The sequence below is a fragment of the Homalodisca vitripennis genome, chromosome 5, assembly GCF_021130785.1.
Source record: "Homalodisca vitripennis isolate AUS2020 chromosome 5, UT_GWSS_2.1, whole genome shotgun sequence".
Lineage (NCBI taxonomy): Eukaryota > Metazoa > Arthropoda > Insecta > Hemiptera > Cicadellidae > Homalodisca > Homalodisca vitripennis.
In genome coordinates, this window is record NC_060211.1 from 164,071,508 (window position 1) to 164,090,267 (window position 18,760).

The window sequence follows — 18,760 nt, forward strand, 5'->3', positions numbered from 1 at the left end:
ATTTTAATTGTTGATTATATAAACAAATATGAAACAAGTTGTTTAGTAATGATTAGGTATTTTGTTTGATAATCTAATTCATATATTTAAGTAAATTATCTATATGTGAAACAACAGGTCACATGATCACATTAGATTTAGTTACATTCCTTCAGGAAAGAGTTATGATGTTAAGCCCCCACCTCCAGGGAATTGATGATACCTTGTTTGAGTACCTTGTTGAAGACAATAGCAATTTTCAAATAATAGATATAATGCTTAATCTTTGAGTTGTGATCTCTACAGAATGAGTACCAAAGCAATTATACACAATATGCAATGTAATCGTGTATGGCACTATTCACTCTCTACGCAGTAGCTCCCCCTTTTACATTCTACTTGGACTCATCCTGCACATAAGTGGCCATTCAGCAAAAACTCCTACTACAGTGTCAGTAGGAAATCTTGGAAACTAAACGAGCTATGGACTTGAAACTTCACTTCTATAAAAGGGAGATTAAGTTTGATGATTATGCAAACCCTTCATGGGTTGTCCCTCATTCTACGCTAAGCAATGTCAACTGTGCAAAAAGTGGCCTTGTATACCTTGTAAAATTGTAAACTTTACTTATGGTGCCATAGTATTTTTGAACTGTAAATCATTTACATAAACATAAAAGCTTGTTTACAGTAAACATATTTATCCGAAACAAGATTTTAAAATATACATATATAAAAAAATGTTTAAAAAATGTATTTACTTTTATTCAGTGTACAGGACATGGAAATGGAAAGATATAAGCCATTGAAGTTTGTTTTAAAAATGAGATAACGTTACAAAATAACTTAAACAATCAACAGCATTACCATGAGTCTTAAATATATTTATATATGATTTACTTTTTACTGTTAGGGGTAAAAGTGTAAGTGTTTATAGAAGCCAAACATTTAGATGTGGAGGGCTGGTGCCAACTGTAAAGTAAAATAAAATACACATCTAGAGGAGTCATACTAAAAATTACGGCCTCAATAGTTGCTCTTGACCCTCTTCTGAGGAGCCTAGTGAATATGAATTCCTTTATTCAAAGGAGAACACTCTTAGTCATTCACGAGTCTTTCTCTTAATTCAGTTTCTCCCTAATTGTAACACCACTCTACATCTCAATATCTCACTACTTTTATTCCCTTTTTAAATGTACATACAAAACTTTGTGCATTGCATTGCCATATCACGCTAAGTTGTATACGTGTGGTTGCAGTTGTGGCCATTAAAATTGATTCTTGGCTAACTACAATAAATTATAAATTAGACATGTCACTTAATTCAAGTGGATCCATATGTCATGAATATGAGACATCTCATATAGTAGCATCATTCCCATGACCAGACTTAATCTTTGACGCGATAAGTGTATGTTATATAGAAAGTTCCTGTCCATGGTCGGCCATACAAGTTAACTAAATTATAATTCAATTTCTTTGTTGTATTGAGTGTTTCCATGCATGTGTTTATTCATTTCTTTATTTACTTGTGTTATGTGTAATTTAATTTATTTTGACTGCATATTCAATCTTTAACTAATTTAATAAATCGTAATCCTTATCCCTTTGGACACATGTCATAAAAAAACAAGTGGTGAGTTCTATATCAATTTTGATGCACCTTCCTGTCCTTCTTCTCCAATATAAACCTGTCCATCATCCTGATCTTAACCAATTCTCAGTAAACCATAGAGTATCAAGGATCCTGACTGGTACTCCATTGTTAAATGTACCTTTTAAGTGCCTTCACTACAAATTTGCCTTTTAATAATAACTGTACAATTGGTGTTAATTTTATCTAATTATTTCTCCCAATTTAAAACGGTGCTAGTGATTTTCCTACAGTGGGGTATTTTCAAAAGGGTGAGTTGGTGTCATTTAATAAAACAGTCCCACAGCCATGAAATTCCCAAGCCCCCCATACACAGCATTCTGTCCAAACCAATCACAATAGTGAGTCCACATTGTTAGCTTTGCATCAATGTTGGTTGTAATCTGTTGATAACATCCAGTGATTTTTATGTCAGTTCAAATGAACATAACTTAATGCATTATTTAAATAACAACATCTACTTTGTAACCTACACTACTTTGTTTGTGATCTACTTTAGGAGGATCTAATTAAGTAGTACAAATATTAAATAATAAATAATGTGAAATTAATCTTAAACCTATGAAAGAACAAATCTCTGTGCAAGGAATCTTGGCAACTCTGAACCTAATATTAGAGCCATTTGACCTCGTGTATGGGGAAGGTGAGAGAAGAAAATGAGCCTAAGATCGAAGGTTGTTAAAGTAAAATATTTTATACAATATTCAAGTTTTTGATTCATTGGGAGTAATTTGCTGTGATACTTATCCCTACAGGTGGCAACATGAGAGCATTTTACGTGTCGAATCCGGCATACTGTTTGTTGTAACACCTCATGTGGATTTGTAGTTTGCATTATTTTGACATAATGTTTAAAGCATTAGACCAGCAACACCAATTTTTTATTTGATTGGCTGAGCTTTAGTAATACCTATCACTCTTTCAGAGGCTGAAAAGATTTCATTTTTGTCTGTCTGTAATTTGTAATCATTTTATCTGACTATCATTTCTGTTTCACGTACAAGTATAATCATTCCATAAACTCTTTTTTGTTTATCCACTGATAACGATTTGGAGTTGACAAAATTTTGTTCACATATATAATACAAAACAATATGTTTTGAGTATTGAAATATGCCCTCTTCTTCAGGTGTAAAAATGACTCTAAAACATTAAAAACCTAAAAAATGTGGCCGCTCAAAATTAAAATAATTAAGTGACACATGACGAACTGCATGAAGTTCAGACTAAAGAGAATGAACCCAAGCGATGTCAGCACACAAGAGCCAAGAGCACATCACACCCAAACTGACGAACTGCACAAAGTCCAGAGACTGGTATTGCTTCACCTTCATTAGTTTGGGTGTGATGTGTTTGTGCGCTTGGTTCCTGTACAGTGACATCGCTTGAGTTCATTCTCTCCAGTCTGGATTTCATGCAGTTCATCAGGTATCACTTAATTATCTTAACTTTGAGTGGCAGTCCATTGGCACATATTTTGGTTTTTTAATATCTTAGTGTCTTTTTTACACTAGAAGAAGAAGCTGGATTTCAATACACGAAATGTAGTGCTATTCTTTTTAACATATAACAATGGGAAATATCCAAAATCCTGTTATCCTTTCATCGTCAATCACAAAACTGAATGAGATTATGGATTATGATACAATTTTGGCCAGGAAGAACAAAGTTGGAATCTTTGTGTAAGCAACTGGTAACTTTATGTTTGCAAAAGTTTTTTATCTCATTTAAGCCTCAGCATCAGCTATGCCGGCTTTGAAGTGCACTAGTTTTTGTTATTATTACATTTTTTGGACCTCCTCGGGATTAATTTTTAGTTCCAATACTAATAAAAACCCACTACTCGTCACACTGGGTAAATATTCCATACATATCTACTACCTAACTATCTCCAACTATTTATTTTTTCCTAATTGGTTACAGGTTTTAGCACGTTAATTGTATTTATCGCAAACACTTGTAATAGTGAGGTTCTTTGTTATCTATACTATTATATAAAAATGCACTAGTGTCTGTCTATGTGTTCTTTGTAAGTTACTCAATCCCATAAACAGTACTGGTCTGATTGTACTAAAATTTTAAATGGACATTCTTAAGGTCTCTGGTTAACATATAGGCCTATTCCTGTTTCAAAAACTTTCCGGGCTACGTCTCACTGGTCTCTAAAGTTGGGAAAAAAATCCACTGACAAATGTTATTATTTGAAAGAGCCTGTTAAATGTAATCAACTGTTCTGTGTAAACATTGTTTTATGACAGCACAATCATATGTATAATAAATTAAACTATTAATATAAATTTGTTTATGGTCCTCCTCCGTAGACTAATGGTTATAGTCTCGGCTCTTTAACCGAGAGATCACGGGTTCAAATCCCAGGGATATTTGTTTACATTTATAGTCTTGAAAGCAAAAAGTAAGCTTGATAGTAACAATTAAAAATTTTTATGGAATCCCTGTTGAGCACAGAGTTTATTCAGATAAGAAATTATAAATACTACAAAATTTAAAGAATACTAAATATATATATATATATCCGAAAAATAAATAAATTGAAAAATTCTTTACATTTAGTAGTATTTATAAGTTATAAGTGTAAATATAGTTTTTAACTGTACGTTTTAGCAAATATTAAATATGCAGTGCTTGGTCACTATTTTAATGTAAATCAACTGGTTAGTATCTAACTTTTACTATAAATTTAAAGACTGTTATAAAACCCATCTTATTTTTTCGACAGAAGTAGGCTTCTCAAACCTGTTTATGTATACAATATATATATATATATATATTCTTGATTGGGGAAAACAAGGCACAATCAACTAGGGCACAAAAAATACTAACACTGAAGTAAATTACAATGGCCATAAATATACATGTGATGTCCCTGTTTTTCTACACGAAATTTCATGTGAGCTACTAGTATTTTGTAACTTGTGTTATCAAGTGACACTGAAAAATAGTTTCACTAACTAAAATTTTTTATGAATGAAACAAATCATCCTAGTCTACATTAAAAGTGCACTAAATCACTATTATGTACTGCATGGTTCAATAATCTATCAAATATTACCTAGTAATATAATATTATCCTTTATAGTGCATTGCTAACACAACTTAAGTCACCAATAAATAATGGCCATACAATAGATGAATGATAATATAAATTTTTTACTGAAAGATTCTTTTAAACAATACCTACTCAACTATGGGCATTTGCTAGACCGTTTTTTTTTTTTCAACTTCCGATCTCATGCCAAGATGAGCAAACAGGTGGCAGGTCCGCATTGAGGGCAGTAGTTAATTGTACATTTCTCTGCTACAACATTTGTTACTGAGTTCAAGTAGCTACTTTGCACTGAGCTGCAGTCGCATAAACAAGACCGCCTCTATTGATTCTCTCACCAAATGTGAATTAAGGAGTTCCTTGCAAGCAAAAGGGAATAGTAAAGCAGAAATCCATATGAGAATGTGCCGTATAAACATAGAAAACATTATGAGTGATGGTGTTGTACGTGAGTAGTATAGAAAGCCAAAGATGTTGACTAACACCCACAAAAATCGCCAAATGGCTTCAGCTTTGACATTTCTCAAATTGATCTTTGAATTTGACATCTAACCATCCTTAAATTTATGATGCGATTCACCGATAACACCATCACTCATAATTTCCCCGTAAACAAGACACAGTCTCCAATGGATTTTTACTGCACTATTCCCTTCTGCTTGCAGGAAACTAATAAAACTTCTCAACTTACATTTGGCGGGAAAAGCAATAGAAGCAAACGTGTTTTTTGCGACTACAGCTCAGTGCAAACTACTACTTGAACTTGACAGTGACAAATGTTGTAGCGGGGAAGATGCATGATCGACTACTGCCCTCATCTCTGACTTGCCACATCTTTGGCCGTCATGGTGTGAGATCAAAAGTTGAAAAAAAGACCCTTGTACAAACATCCCTGACTTAATCTGGAACATTCTCACCAAGTTTACTGATTACTAAAACATTAAGTGAAGTTTTCGTGTATTGTGTTCAGTACACGATAAATGCACAGATACATCAGAGTATTGAAGACTCTATGTCAAGTGCCACAAAAAAAAATCCTTTAAGTAATACTCAATTACAGAGTAGCACATGCATATTTGAATCAGTGTGATTTACCAAGACATTTTTCTACCAATTGAAAATTGTTTACAATATGCCTAACTATGTACATCAAATTTACCCAGAATAGTTACACATTTTGGGCGCTTTCTTTTTTGCTTGGAGTTTCAAATGATGAACGAACACCACCTTGTACTATTGTCCTTTTTTGCACACTTATTCTGGTTTGCGTACTTTTTGACTTGTTACAGCTAGAACACGTTTGCCATCGTTATATGTTACGAAAGATGTAACACAACATTTCGAGGATTGGACCTCCGCCCTCATATTCTAGTTTGTACTGACTATGCCTACGAAACAACTTGGCAACACCGCATGATGCCTATTGGCTAGCTGAAAAACATGTCACCTACAGGCTTCCTCCCGCAATGGACTTCTTTACTGGCACTTTCTGATGAATCTTTCTATCAAGCGTTATTGCACAGACAGACAATTTAAGAAGGACCTGTAGGGTCTTTAGTAAAGTGTTCTGAACTTTTTAAGTGGCCATCATAAGCCATCCAAGTTACAGGTAAATTGTAGAATGTTCAATGCCAGAAAAATAAATGCCATAAAGTATAGCAAAATATTACTTTCTAAACAAGAAAGAAATTATAATCTCCACAGTTAAATTCAAAAATTGCTCTCTATTCCATCTTAACTTTCACCTGTCCCTAAAATAGAAAGTGATGAGGGACAGTTATAAAAAAATCTGTGGGTGTATTTTTTTCAACTAGACTACTCTAAAGCAATTTTTACAGTGTTTGAAGTTTACAATTGTTCTTATGGGGCTAAAACCAGGATGGTCGCCATTACAGTCTTGACAAGATCAAACTGCTGGGTGTTGTGCTTGACAAAGAGCCCACATTTTCTGATCACCCGCACCATTCAACGATCTATAGGAAGGCTAATAGGACTGTAGTTGCCAAAGATCAGCTTATGCAGTCAGTCATTTTGTCAGTATTTTATTACTGCTATACAGCATATGGGAATAGCTGCTCAAGGGAGGACAGGGGAAGGGTTCAAAAGTTACAAAACACTGCAGTTAGGTTTATTTAATGCCAAAAGAAAATTGTGCTGCCCAATTAAAATGATACGTTCTAATGACGTTCAACCAAACTCCATGGATGGACATGCATCTTTATGGAACTCATTCTTGTATACAAAGAAATAAAGTATCATGCAAAATTTATAACTTACAGGTGATATATCTTTCGAGATATCCAGTGAACCGTTAAGCTACATGTGTTGCTATGTCACATGTTAAAAAAATCATGTGACTGTACTAAATTTGTTGACAATTTTTTTGTATTCTCCTTTTGCCATTGTTGTTACTCATAAGACCAATGTAAGAAATGTTCACTAACGCTCAACCAAATCCCATGGAGTTGACATGCTCCATCATCGAACTTGATGTTGACTATATATACAGGGTGTCAATAAGTCTGGAACCTCTTTTTTAATTTTTTACCCACAATAGAAAGAAATACCAAAGTTCACACGTGCTTACTGGTGATAGTAATACACACATCTGCCCAATTACCGACCGGATAATCCCTTTGGGGGACGATCCACAAGGAGTCAGACAAAATTCTTAAATAGCAGCATAGGTCAAGTTTGATATCAAATTAAAGGTCTTACTTAGCAGAGTACAATGTCGCAAACTGGACTTCAAAAGGTGGATTCATTCAGTAGTTATAGCTATTTGAATTTTAAAACAATTGAACAGTGTAAATTATTAAGTATTACAAGTAAACACCAATTTTTAAGTACCTGTGATCAAAGCAAGTGTTCAAAATGTTCCCCTCCCATCATCTGACAATGTAGTAATCGAAGCCAGGAATCAATAATTATTACTAATAACACAACTACTGTTATAATGTGAAAGTGGCAGATAGAGTCATACACAGCATCCACAGAAACTTAACGTTTGAGCAGGTATTACAGGAAATCAAATTATGGGCCCATTATTTATCAATAGTAATTTAAATGGTGACTCGTATCTAGCAATGCTCCAAAATGAGATGATTCCTGCACTACAAGCTGCTCTTGGTCGACAATTTCAAAGAATTTATTTCCAACAAGATGGTGCGCCACCACACTTTGCTCTCCTTGTTAGAGAATACTTGGATACAATATTCCTTTGCAGATGCATTGGAAGACATGGTGCAGTAGAGTAGCCTGCTCGTTCCCCTGATTTATCTCCGCTGGATTTTTTCTTTGGGGATACCTCAAAGACAAAGTTTATCGTACTAAGCCTCAAGATTTGGCGCACCTAAGAAATCTCATACTCCAAGAAGCTCAAGATATTCCTCGTGACTACCTTCAAAATGGAGTGGACGGCTTTTACAACCGCCTAGGACATTGCCAGACGATGGGAGGGGAACATTTTGAACATTTACTTTGATCACAGGTACTTAAAAATTGGTGTTTACTTGTAATACTTAATAATTTACATTGTTCAATTGTTTTAAAATTCAAATAGCTATAACTACTGAATGAATCCACCTTTTGAAGTCCGGTTTGCGGCATTGTACTCTGCTAAGTAAGACCTTTAATTTGATATCAAACTTGACCTATGCTGCTATTTAAGAATTTTGTCTGACTCCTTGTGGACCGTCCCCCAAAGGGATTATCCGGTCGGTAATTGGGCAGATGTATGCGTTACTATCACCAGTAAGCACGTGTGAACTTTGGTATTTTTTTATATTGTGGTTTAAAAATTAAAAAAAGAGGTTCCAGACTTAATTGACACCCTGTATAAATGAAGCTTTATGCAAAATTACAAGTCTATAGGTCAGTTCATTTTAAGATATCATCTGGATACAAACAGACACACAAAAATGAAATTCCCCCCCCCCCCCCAGAGTAGTATGCTTTACTTACTACCAAAAAAACCAAATAACAAAAATAAGTAAAAACCAAATTTGCCAGTAGCGAGCATGATGTTTCTATGGACTATTACTTGTAATGATTACCTATGAACAGCTTTTTAATACTCACTGTCATAATTGTCTCCTACATCTTCATAAAAAAGAACATTGATAAAGCTAGTTGTTACAAGGAAGTTGCTAGTAAATTAACACACTGTCTGTGTATTATAATAGATCTAACTTTACCAGGCAAAATTAAGGCTACTTGTAAACTTTCAAAGCTTAACTTGGTAAAGGTGGCTTAAACATAATTTTTAAACCACCTTCAACAATTGGGCAGACACAAATAATGCTTACTAGATTAGAGATTCAAAGCAGTCACTATATTTAAAACATTTTCCTACAATCACAACTGGGTTACTTCAGCTGAATACAGATGAGATCGTTTTCCTAAATATGCTTGCTGATTGGACAGGAAGCATGCCACGCGTTCATCGCCCATTTACTTTTAAAACAGTTAATCACACAACATGCTGCGAAACAGAGTGTCATGATAACAAAATGCTCATGGATGGTAGTACTAGTACAACGTTTACATCAAGTGATTATGTTTTATTGATTCATGAAGTGTCAGTATTGGAATGTTACACATGTACTACATAAGTTACACCTAAGTAAGAAACAATAATACAGAACACTGATTATTTTCCTCTTCCGTAAACAATTCATCGAGTCACAATAACTTGTTGATTGCACTCCAGTGAGTCACTCACTTTAGCAAACACTGTTAATTCATAGAATACAGAGTATTGAACCATGGATAAAAGTAAATAATGTTATTTAATGCAAATTAAAACATGTGACTTAGTGTACCCTGACTAGCTCAGTCTAGTAGCACGCAACGCGTAATATGCATACCTTGAGGAGAGTCATTTTCAATAATAATTCAGAATTAATTCATACCTTGGCATACGCTGTGACCACACAGACTCATCTCCTTAATCAATATTAGCAAAGTGCGGATTTCAGGGACTAGAGAATAAATGGAAATGTCTTAAAGGATGTAGCCTTATCCTGTCGAGTCAGTTGTGTGTGTATATATATATATATATATATATATATATATATATATATATATATATATATATATTTATTTATTGGCTCATCGGGATAGCCTAGATCAAAGCTGAAGTCTGCATCACAAAATAGCTAGTTAAAAATAAAATAATCACATCTTTCACAACTTAAAATATTCACTTCACTTTCTTCATCGCTATCAGATAATTCACTAAACTCATTACACAATAATTCTTTGAAATCTTTATCAAATAAATCACGCTTACACAAAGCCATTTTTGTGTTTACAAACAATAGCTGCCGCCTGAAACGCCTCGACATTTGGAGTAAAAATAGGTTGCGAACAAATATAGTAGTGCAAAACGAAATAGACCCCAAGAGAAAGCTAGTGTTCTGCTGTGAATATATTGAACGTCATTTAATTTAGTGAAGTGTGTCCAAGGAATGCGAAGTTAAAAGGTTTGCAAGCGGTCACAACCCCACGCTGAGGGACCACGACTGCACACTTGTTTTGGCCACAACTGAGCGGCAGTGGGATCCAACAGATTAATCTGTTAGGTTACCAGTGTCCAAATTATCATGAAAGGTTTACCTTGCCTTTGTACTTCAGAAGGAGATTTTTGGATGGTCACCATAGCATGTTTCACTGCAGTTACAGCATCCATAGTTTTTTTTTTGTCTTTTTGTTCTCTTAGGACAAAAAGCTGAGAAATTGCACTTTGTCCTAAAAGGACCTTTGCCCTGCTTCCAAAGTGACAGAATATACAGAATGGGTAAGATTTAAGAGTACGGTCTTGTCAAGATGGATGAGAAAGGATTTTGGGCATTAATCAGTTGCTTATTTGGAAGAAGGGGAAGCCAACTCTGTACCACCCTCTCCAGTCAAAGGAGGCAGGGGGAGGCATGCCCTTATGTCTATGCTAGCAACAGCCCTTAACACTTAAGAAGCCCCACCAACTCCAACAGTCATTTCCCGCAGTAGACTAGACCTATTGAACTAACTTGACGTTTGCCCAGTTTAATTGACACATCGGTTTTAGCTATAGCCAGTGCCAGTTCAACTAGAAAGGGAACTACTCACATGCAGTTATTAGTATTTGCTTGTAGCACGACATGGCATGACAGTGCGAGGGTGGTGTTGGGCGCAGAGGTGGTGGGACAGCATCCTCGTGCCATGAGACACCATTAACGCCACTGCACTCACACTGCCCTATAATGCTACATGCAAATAGTGAAGAAACAGTGATGATGCAACTGCAGTGACATGTTACAGTGACAACCGAACAATCCCTTCCAGAACTTAAAAGGCAAGGCAAAACATCCGTAGTGATATAGCTTTCTTACAAAATATCCCACAGTTTATAAAACTGGAGCATACAGTACAGAAAGTTGAAATTTTAAAAGACCATACAAGGTTTGGCTATAAAATAACCAGATTAGTATTGGTGGAGCTACAAAACAAACGCAATAAGGCTGAATATCGTATGGCCAGTCACATGACTCCCCTCCCACCCCTCGTCAAGTTTCGTTTGGCTCTCATATTTATTCTACCCGTAGCGCCAGTTATAAGCAGTTAACCTTTTGTCTCTGGAACGCAAAAATGTTGAGTATCCAGAAAAAAATAGTGTATGAACATCTAATTTCTTTTCAAACTTAAAAATCTGCAAGTGAACCATTTTACAAGTGTACAGTGCCAACTGTTTATCACAAACAGAAGTGTTTGAGTGGTATAAACAATTTAAAGATGGTCACAAAGACACACATGACAACACACACATTGGCAGACCATCGTCATCAAAAACTGGTGCTATGATTGGAAAGACCGGTAACCTCGTTCAACAAGATTCTCGGTTAACTATCAGAACAATGTTTGAGGACTCAACAAGAAAGGTGTTAGACAGATTCTTTATAAAAGTTTCAACATGAAAAAATGTGTTAAAAAATGGTTCCAAAGTGACTCATGAATAGAAGGAATACCTTTGAATTATTTGTTCTGACAGCCTACAACACATCGAAAGTGATCCTTCCTTCTTAAAAAATTTAATTACCTGCGATGAACTGTGGTTTTTTTTATTTATGATCCCAGAACACAACATCAATTGATGCATTGGAAATCTCCTTCTCCATAGCACAAGCACTAATGATAAAATCCTACCTCAACACCATGATGACGGGTTTTATATATCAAGGGATTGTGCGCATTGACTGGGTACCGGAGGAGCAGACAGTGTATCCAAATTACAACATTAGCGTCCTGAGAACCCTAGTGAGTGTGTACGGAGAAAACGAAATGATTTGTGGAAAAACAAATCATGGTCGTCCACCAGGACAATGCTCCGGCTCACAAAACTTTGCCAGTGAAAATGTTTTTGATCGAACACAACATCCCTGTCTTAGATCATCAACCCTATTCACCCTCCTGTGACTTTTGACCTTAAAGTTAAGTTAGCACTGAAAGGAACGATATTTGAGACTGTTGAAATAGTAAAAGAAAAAATTACGGAAGTCACAAACAGGGTTATATCTACAGTATTGTTACGCACAATGGAAAATTCACATGGAGTGGTGTAGAGATGAAGGAGGAGAGAGAGTAAATTGAAGGGTATAACATCAAATTGTAATTATCAGTAAGTAAAATTTGTTTTCAGCCATAGTCTGGTTATTTTCTAGCCACACCTCATACGTGATTTAATTACCTTTTTTAATTACCTTTTTTATTACCTTTTTAATTACCTTTAAATTAATGCCAAAGAACGTATTTTCAAAATCACATAAGCTCTATTTCAGCATTTCGTGAAATTTAATAAATGTTTTCACTCAATTATGTGTTCCTCTTTCCCGTGTTTTCCATACTTGTGATGCAAATTGATTTTATAAATTTAATGTCCCACAATGTCAGTGAAGCAAAAGGAAAATATTTTCTATACACTGTTTTGTTTTATAGTAACTCATAAGACCAATGTAAAAATGTTTGCTAACACATATCCAAATCCCACGGAGTGACATGCACTATCATCGAAATTAATTTTCCCTAAATAGAAATGAACTTTCATGCGAAATTTCAAGTCTAAGTCAGTTTATTCTCGATATATCGTGCAGACAAACATGTAGAAAAATAAAAAATAAATTTTTCTGGCCCCTCAAGTGATAGGCTTTGCTAATGCTCGGCCAACAACTAAAAGGCTCAATAAGAATCATGTTATAAAACTTTACAAGACACAAAACCTGACTGATCAGTGCATCACTATCATGCTTATATAAAAATCTTAGGTATAATTATATTCTTACTTATACTTACCGAAATGTTTTAATTATAACATGTTTCATAAGTATGATGGGCTGAAAGTTTAAGGAAAAATCAGCATTCGGGTATCCACACAGTGTGGATCATAATTTTGGATTTTATATGAACCGATTATAAAAGTTTCCTGCATCTGCAAGTGCCCTACATCTGCAAAGATCTAGTATCTGAAAAGCTCCTATACAGTTTCAAAGAAGATATTTTGTATAGATCAGTGGCCTATGATGAAACCTTTCATTAGTCACAGAGTATTCGTCTTTCCACACAATGTGTGCAATATCACAGATTTAAAATAAACAGATGCAAATCTTCCAGCATGCCTGCAAGTATTTTATATCTACAAGTCTCCTGAATTTGACAATAAAATACAGCACATCTTGCTGTGTTTCTCCTAACAGTTACGGCAGACCTATTATGACCTATGCTCTATAGTTAAGTTTACATAATTAGTAAACTTCAAACAAAGAACTAACAATATTCTTACTTAGTTGATAATTTCAAACAGCAATCTCAGATATAGTTGTCAAAATGCACTTCTGGTCTCAATAGAAACTTACCTTGCGATACACATTCATGATATTCACAAATGTATCTATTCGCAAATAAATTTGATTTCCAGAGAACAGCTGATTATCATACAAAAAGAAAAATACTACTTGACTTTAAATGGGAAATATTATTTTTCCACTTCCCAGTTCATTTGTAACAAACCCAACTGTTCAATAAGTATTAAGTTTAGAACAGTTTAACACGTTCATGATGACGTGTACCCCATCAGGTACACACCGGGCTTTCGTAAAACGCATCATGCACCTGATGTAGTACACGTTGCTATGCATTTCATTATTGCGTTTTTATTGTTTACCTGTCTCTTTGATATGTTAAATGTGATCCCACGCTTAAATAAATACCTTAGACTTTCGTGTACCCCGTCGGGCACACGATTGCTTAATTTTTAAGGAAAATTAATTTTTTAGGTACCAGTTGGAGTACACGGAAAAACACTAAAAAAATATATTGAAAAAAATGTTTTTTGCAAAATTGCGAAACCTACATACATTTCTCGTTGCACTTAGACGTTTAATGCAAACAATCAATCACGGTTTTTTTTTTGCCATTATTATCTGAAAATTCTTCAACAAATAAAAGTCCAGAAATAAGCCATCATCGTGAACATGTTAATTATGTACACTTTAAATTGTGGTTTTTACAGTTCCTTGATATAAAACTTTACCAAAACGTACTCTTTATCGTTTTTATGCTTGAAAGCTTGAATCTCTAGGTTTTTTATCTAGGACGTTTTTTGTACTCGTATGGTAGTCAAAATCTTACAACAAATACTACTATGCTGTTCTGGCAGTCATCAATGATCTGTCTTAATACTACGAAGATAGATCATTAAGTTGTGACATTAGAAAAAGTGTGTTTAAAATTTGAAGTTGCAGATCAGAATGAAACACTAATGTTAAGGTTTGATGTGACATAGATAATACAAACATATTATACATCTTTATACATAATCACCAGAGAGAGTGTATTCATTATGCTCAAAATAAAATCTAAACTACTACATGTTTTGGTACGTTCAACATCATTGATGTTCTGTAAATGAGATTGAAGTGAGAGACTAACTCAGAAACTCACCAAGAAATACTTTTCCATGGAAAATAATCAAATTAAATTAAGCAAAGTAAAAAATTATCAAATTGAAAAACGTATATAACTGCGGATCAAATTACTAAATAAATTATAATATGAAATAACAAATATTAAGTATATAACATACTAATCTCACTAGATAAAATATGTATGTGGTAACAGCACAAGCTTGTTTTAGTTGAATGATAACAAAATAAATTTAAACCAGAGGTAAATTAATATTCCATATTGTAGAATACTATTTAATAAAGACATAAAGGTAATCAATTAAATCAGCAAACACAGCAATAGAGAAATCTTTATTTCAGAAAATAAATAACACAGCCTTGAAACAAAATACTTACCATAAAATAAATTTAATAACATAAATAAATAAATTATAAAAACGTATAAAAGCTTTTCTTTGGCTTTAAAAAAATATTTTTAACTTAATTTGTTTTAATATGTATGTTTGCAATGAATACATCACTGTTAAGAGCTTAAACCAAAGTTTTTAATACTTTTATTTTCTTTTTGATACATAATTAATAATTTGTTTATAATCTCCTAATTTAACTATTTTTTATAATAGGACTTGTATTCACAACATTCTACAAATAGAAATATTAAATATATGCAACGTTTTATAGAAAGTAAATCTATTTTTAATGCATCAGTGATAAAGTAGTAAATTTATTAGTAATTTTTTACTTTTTCATATGTTTTTGAGTAATGGGGCATGAAGCTATGAATTCCCTATTAAACTCATTCATTCAAATGTAAAAAAAATCTATTTAAATAGTCTTAAGTTCTTATAATTTCTTCTTTAACTAATTTGATTATTATTTTTATCTGTCAGCAAAATATTGTTAAGTTTTGTTTCGTTGTCAGCAATAATTAAAGGAAAATTAAACAAGTTTGAGTTTTAAGCGGTGATGCACCATAAGCATTTAGGTCGTTCACAAACCAATCTAGAGTGACAAGCATTTAAAATGCCTTAGACATCAATCACCTGAATAAATCTGTAGCAAGAAAGTGCTGTTACCACAACTTACATTTCAATGTTAGGTACATCACACATAATAAAGAGATTTAAGATATTTGTATTTTTCTTTTACTTTTTTTACTAAAAAAGCATTAAGAGGAACGAGTTTCAAAGTATATTTTACTCCACAATATTTTTAAACTCAGACCATAATTTAATTTATTACAAATTTTATATTATTGTATGGATATACGCAGCTCTATAAAATATTAAATTTATTTAACAACCATTCCATGAATAATTTGTACAAGCGGTTTGTTTTAAACTCAATGTAATCTAGTAGCTCATGCAGCAAGGAAAAGCAGCCTTTCTAAAGGATGAAATAACTAAATCTATGGGCTAGGGTGAAATTTTAAGTTTAAAAATTTAATTGGCTAGATATTCAAAGCGAAATACTTCTAATGATAAAGAATTTTAAGCTTATTACACAAAAATGTCACAAAACTAACCACATAAATATATGTTATAAATTTTACAATTAGTTTAATGAGATTCCAAAGCAATTATCTTAAAAGGTGTGATAATTAACTGCTCATAATTTTACTCGTTTCAGTTCCAAAATATGGCTGAGTTTTATGGGCTTTGATGTAAAAATATTAATCACAATGTTACAATGTTAGATGTTAAGATCACACGACTATCAAAAGCAACATGAAAACATATTTCACTATATGCTTTTAACACAATTATTTTTAATTTCAGTAAATCAGTTAGTTTATGGAAAATATGTTAGCACATGTACAGTTCAAGTTTGTAGATAGATTCAAATAGAACAGTGAGTAAGTTTACAAAAGAATCTTTAGATTTAATTCTTTCAATGAGCTTTACAATGTACATTATAAAAGTGCCCCACTTAAATTGGTTATTATTTATTTTACACCTTTACTTTAGTTATATGTTAATTTTTTTTTAATTCCTAAACAATGTCATAAAGTTTATAGTTTCTTGTTTTTTATATCATTAGTATAGCTATAATTCATTGAAATGCACTAAAATACTGATGCATCATGATAAAATAGTTGTATTATTTAATTTAATTTTAAATTATAAAATTTAAAGTAAGTTAATTAAGTTATTTCTTTTCACATTAAATCATTAAACAATTTCAAATGCCGTTAATGTAAAGAAATGTCTTACAATATGTATCTAGTTTTACAAAATCGACAGGTCCATTATTTTTGGCTTCTATCAGCTGGTAAATGATGTGGAAGGAATGCGCATCATCACATGCAACCATGACAAAAAGTAAAATTACAAAAAAAGCAAAAATGCCAGTTCCATTTTATTTGGTGTTAGGCAAAAAAAAACAGGCAAACAATGATTAGTCTTGTAATTATAAGCGTACACAATGCTATTACTTTTTACAGAGAACAGCTAAATGATACATTAATGTAAACACTGACTATACAGAACACATAGAAGCAAAACGATAAAGCATCTAACATACCCTGAGCCACTTATGATTTAACACATCCTGTATCGTTATCCTGTGGTTAGGATCTAACGTGAGCATTTTCCTAATTAAATCTTTGGCGTTTTCACTGATGCACTCCCACAATGGTGTATCCAGCTGTAACAAACGGAAAAATTGTTAACAATAAAATGAGTTGTAACATACATATACACGAGTGGTCATTACTAAACAGGGTTGAGATCTACCTCAACAGCTACGATATTAATTGATATATTCTTATTAAAATTACAATAATTTAAATAGAGTATATGAAATAACCAATACTCAAATTCAACAGCATGTGCTTTTATTCACACGCTTAATATTTACCTTATCTCTAACATGTTTTAAAAGAAAATAAACCAACTTCAATACTTTATTTAAAATCAGGGAACTAAAAAGAAGAGAATAATTTTAATTTAACAAAATAAAAGTTACTCAAAGCCAATACCACACAATTTTTGAAAGGGCACCAACATTTAAGGAACAAATGTATTAGACAATTAATTCTATAGTTATACATTACAAACATTTCCTCTTATTGCAGTCCTTCTAAATATATTTCTAAAGCAACAAAAGAAAACTTTCAGATTTAGAACTTTAAATAATAGTAACTGATAAATTTGATAGTTGAATGCTGATACAAGGATTGTTACATAAGTCCGTAGAAAATCCGAGAGATGGCAATCACTGTATCGACAGTAAATTTTTGCCTTTAAGTTGCACTCCTAACTAGTCAGCTGCTCAAGTTTCAGCTGTATCCGTCAAATAGTTTAATTGTAGTCGTCGATTGCAGTAAACAATTTTACAACAACTTTTAATTTGTCTATAAAAATGGATTAAACAATTTGTTAACAATTTGGTTAAACAGTTTCCAGCAATGATTAACACTTGTATTTGAAAGGATTGGCGCCGAAAGAAATCAAAGCCGAGTAGGACAATGATTGACAAAATCCACGATATAATTTTAAGTGATCGACGAATTAAAGTCCGTGAAATAGTTGAAGCCACAGGCTTATCACAAGGTACAGTGGCTTCAATTTAGCGTAAAAAATTAGGTATGAAAAAATCTTGGCATGATGGGTGCCGCGTTTACTCACGGTGGTGAATAAACACAATTATGTGGTTGACTCTGAGGCTGTTTTGGCCCTTTTCTATCGCAATACTGATGAGTTTCTGCGTTTATATATATATAACTTTTGACGAAACATGGATACATCACTACACTCCAGAAACAAAAGGATAGTCAAATCAGTTTTTTGAGGGCGAATGAGCTCCAAAGATGGCAAAGACGGTCAAGTCGACAGGTAAGGTTATGGCCATAGTCTTTTAGGATACCCACGGAATCATTTACATTGAGTACTTGTAAAAGGGTACAACGATAACAGGAGAGTATTATGCGTCATTAAAATGGCTGAGCAAAGAAATCAAGGAAAAATGTCCTCATCTGAAAAAGAAAAAGATTTTGTTTCATCAAGAAATACGGGTGCACACCTGCATAGTCGCGTTGACCAAAGTTATGGAGTTAAAGTTCCAATTAATAAAACATCATTATTAGCCAGATTTGGACTTCAATGACTATGTCTTATTTCTAGACTT

General features: G+C 33.2%; 1 protein-coding gene across 10 annotated transcripts in view; it reads right to left on the reverse strand.

Moving 5' to 3' along the window:
- The window catches only part of LOC124363097 (peripheral plasma membrane protein CASK), a 522,470-nt gene that overhangs the window by 456,924 nt on the left and 46,786 nt on the right, over window positions 1-18,760 (reverse strand). For all 10 annotated transcript variants that reach the window (XM_046818216.1, XM_046818210.1, XM_046818218.1 and 7 more), the window contains one exon: window positions 17,156-17,278. In XM_046818216.1, the coding sequence (XP_046674172.1) occupies window positions 17,156-17,278 (123 nt within the window). The remainder of the gene's footprint in view (window positions 1-17,155; window positions 17,279-18,760) is intronic.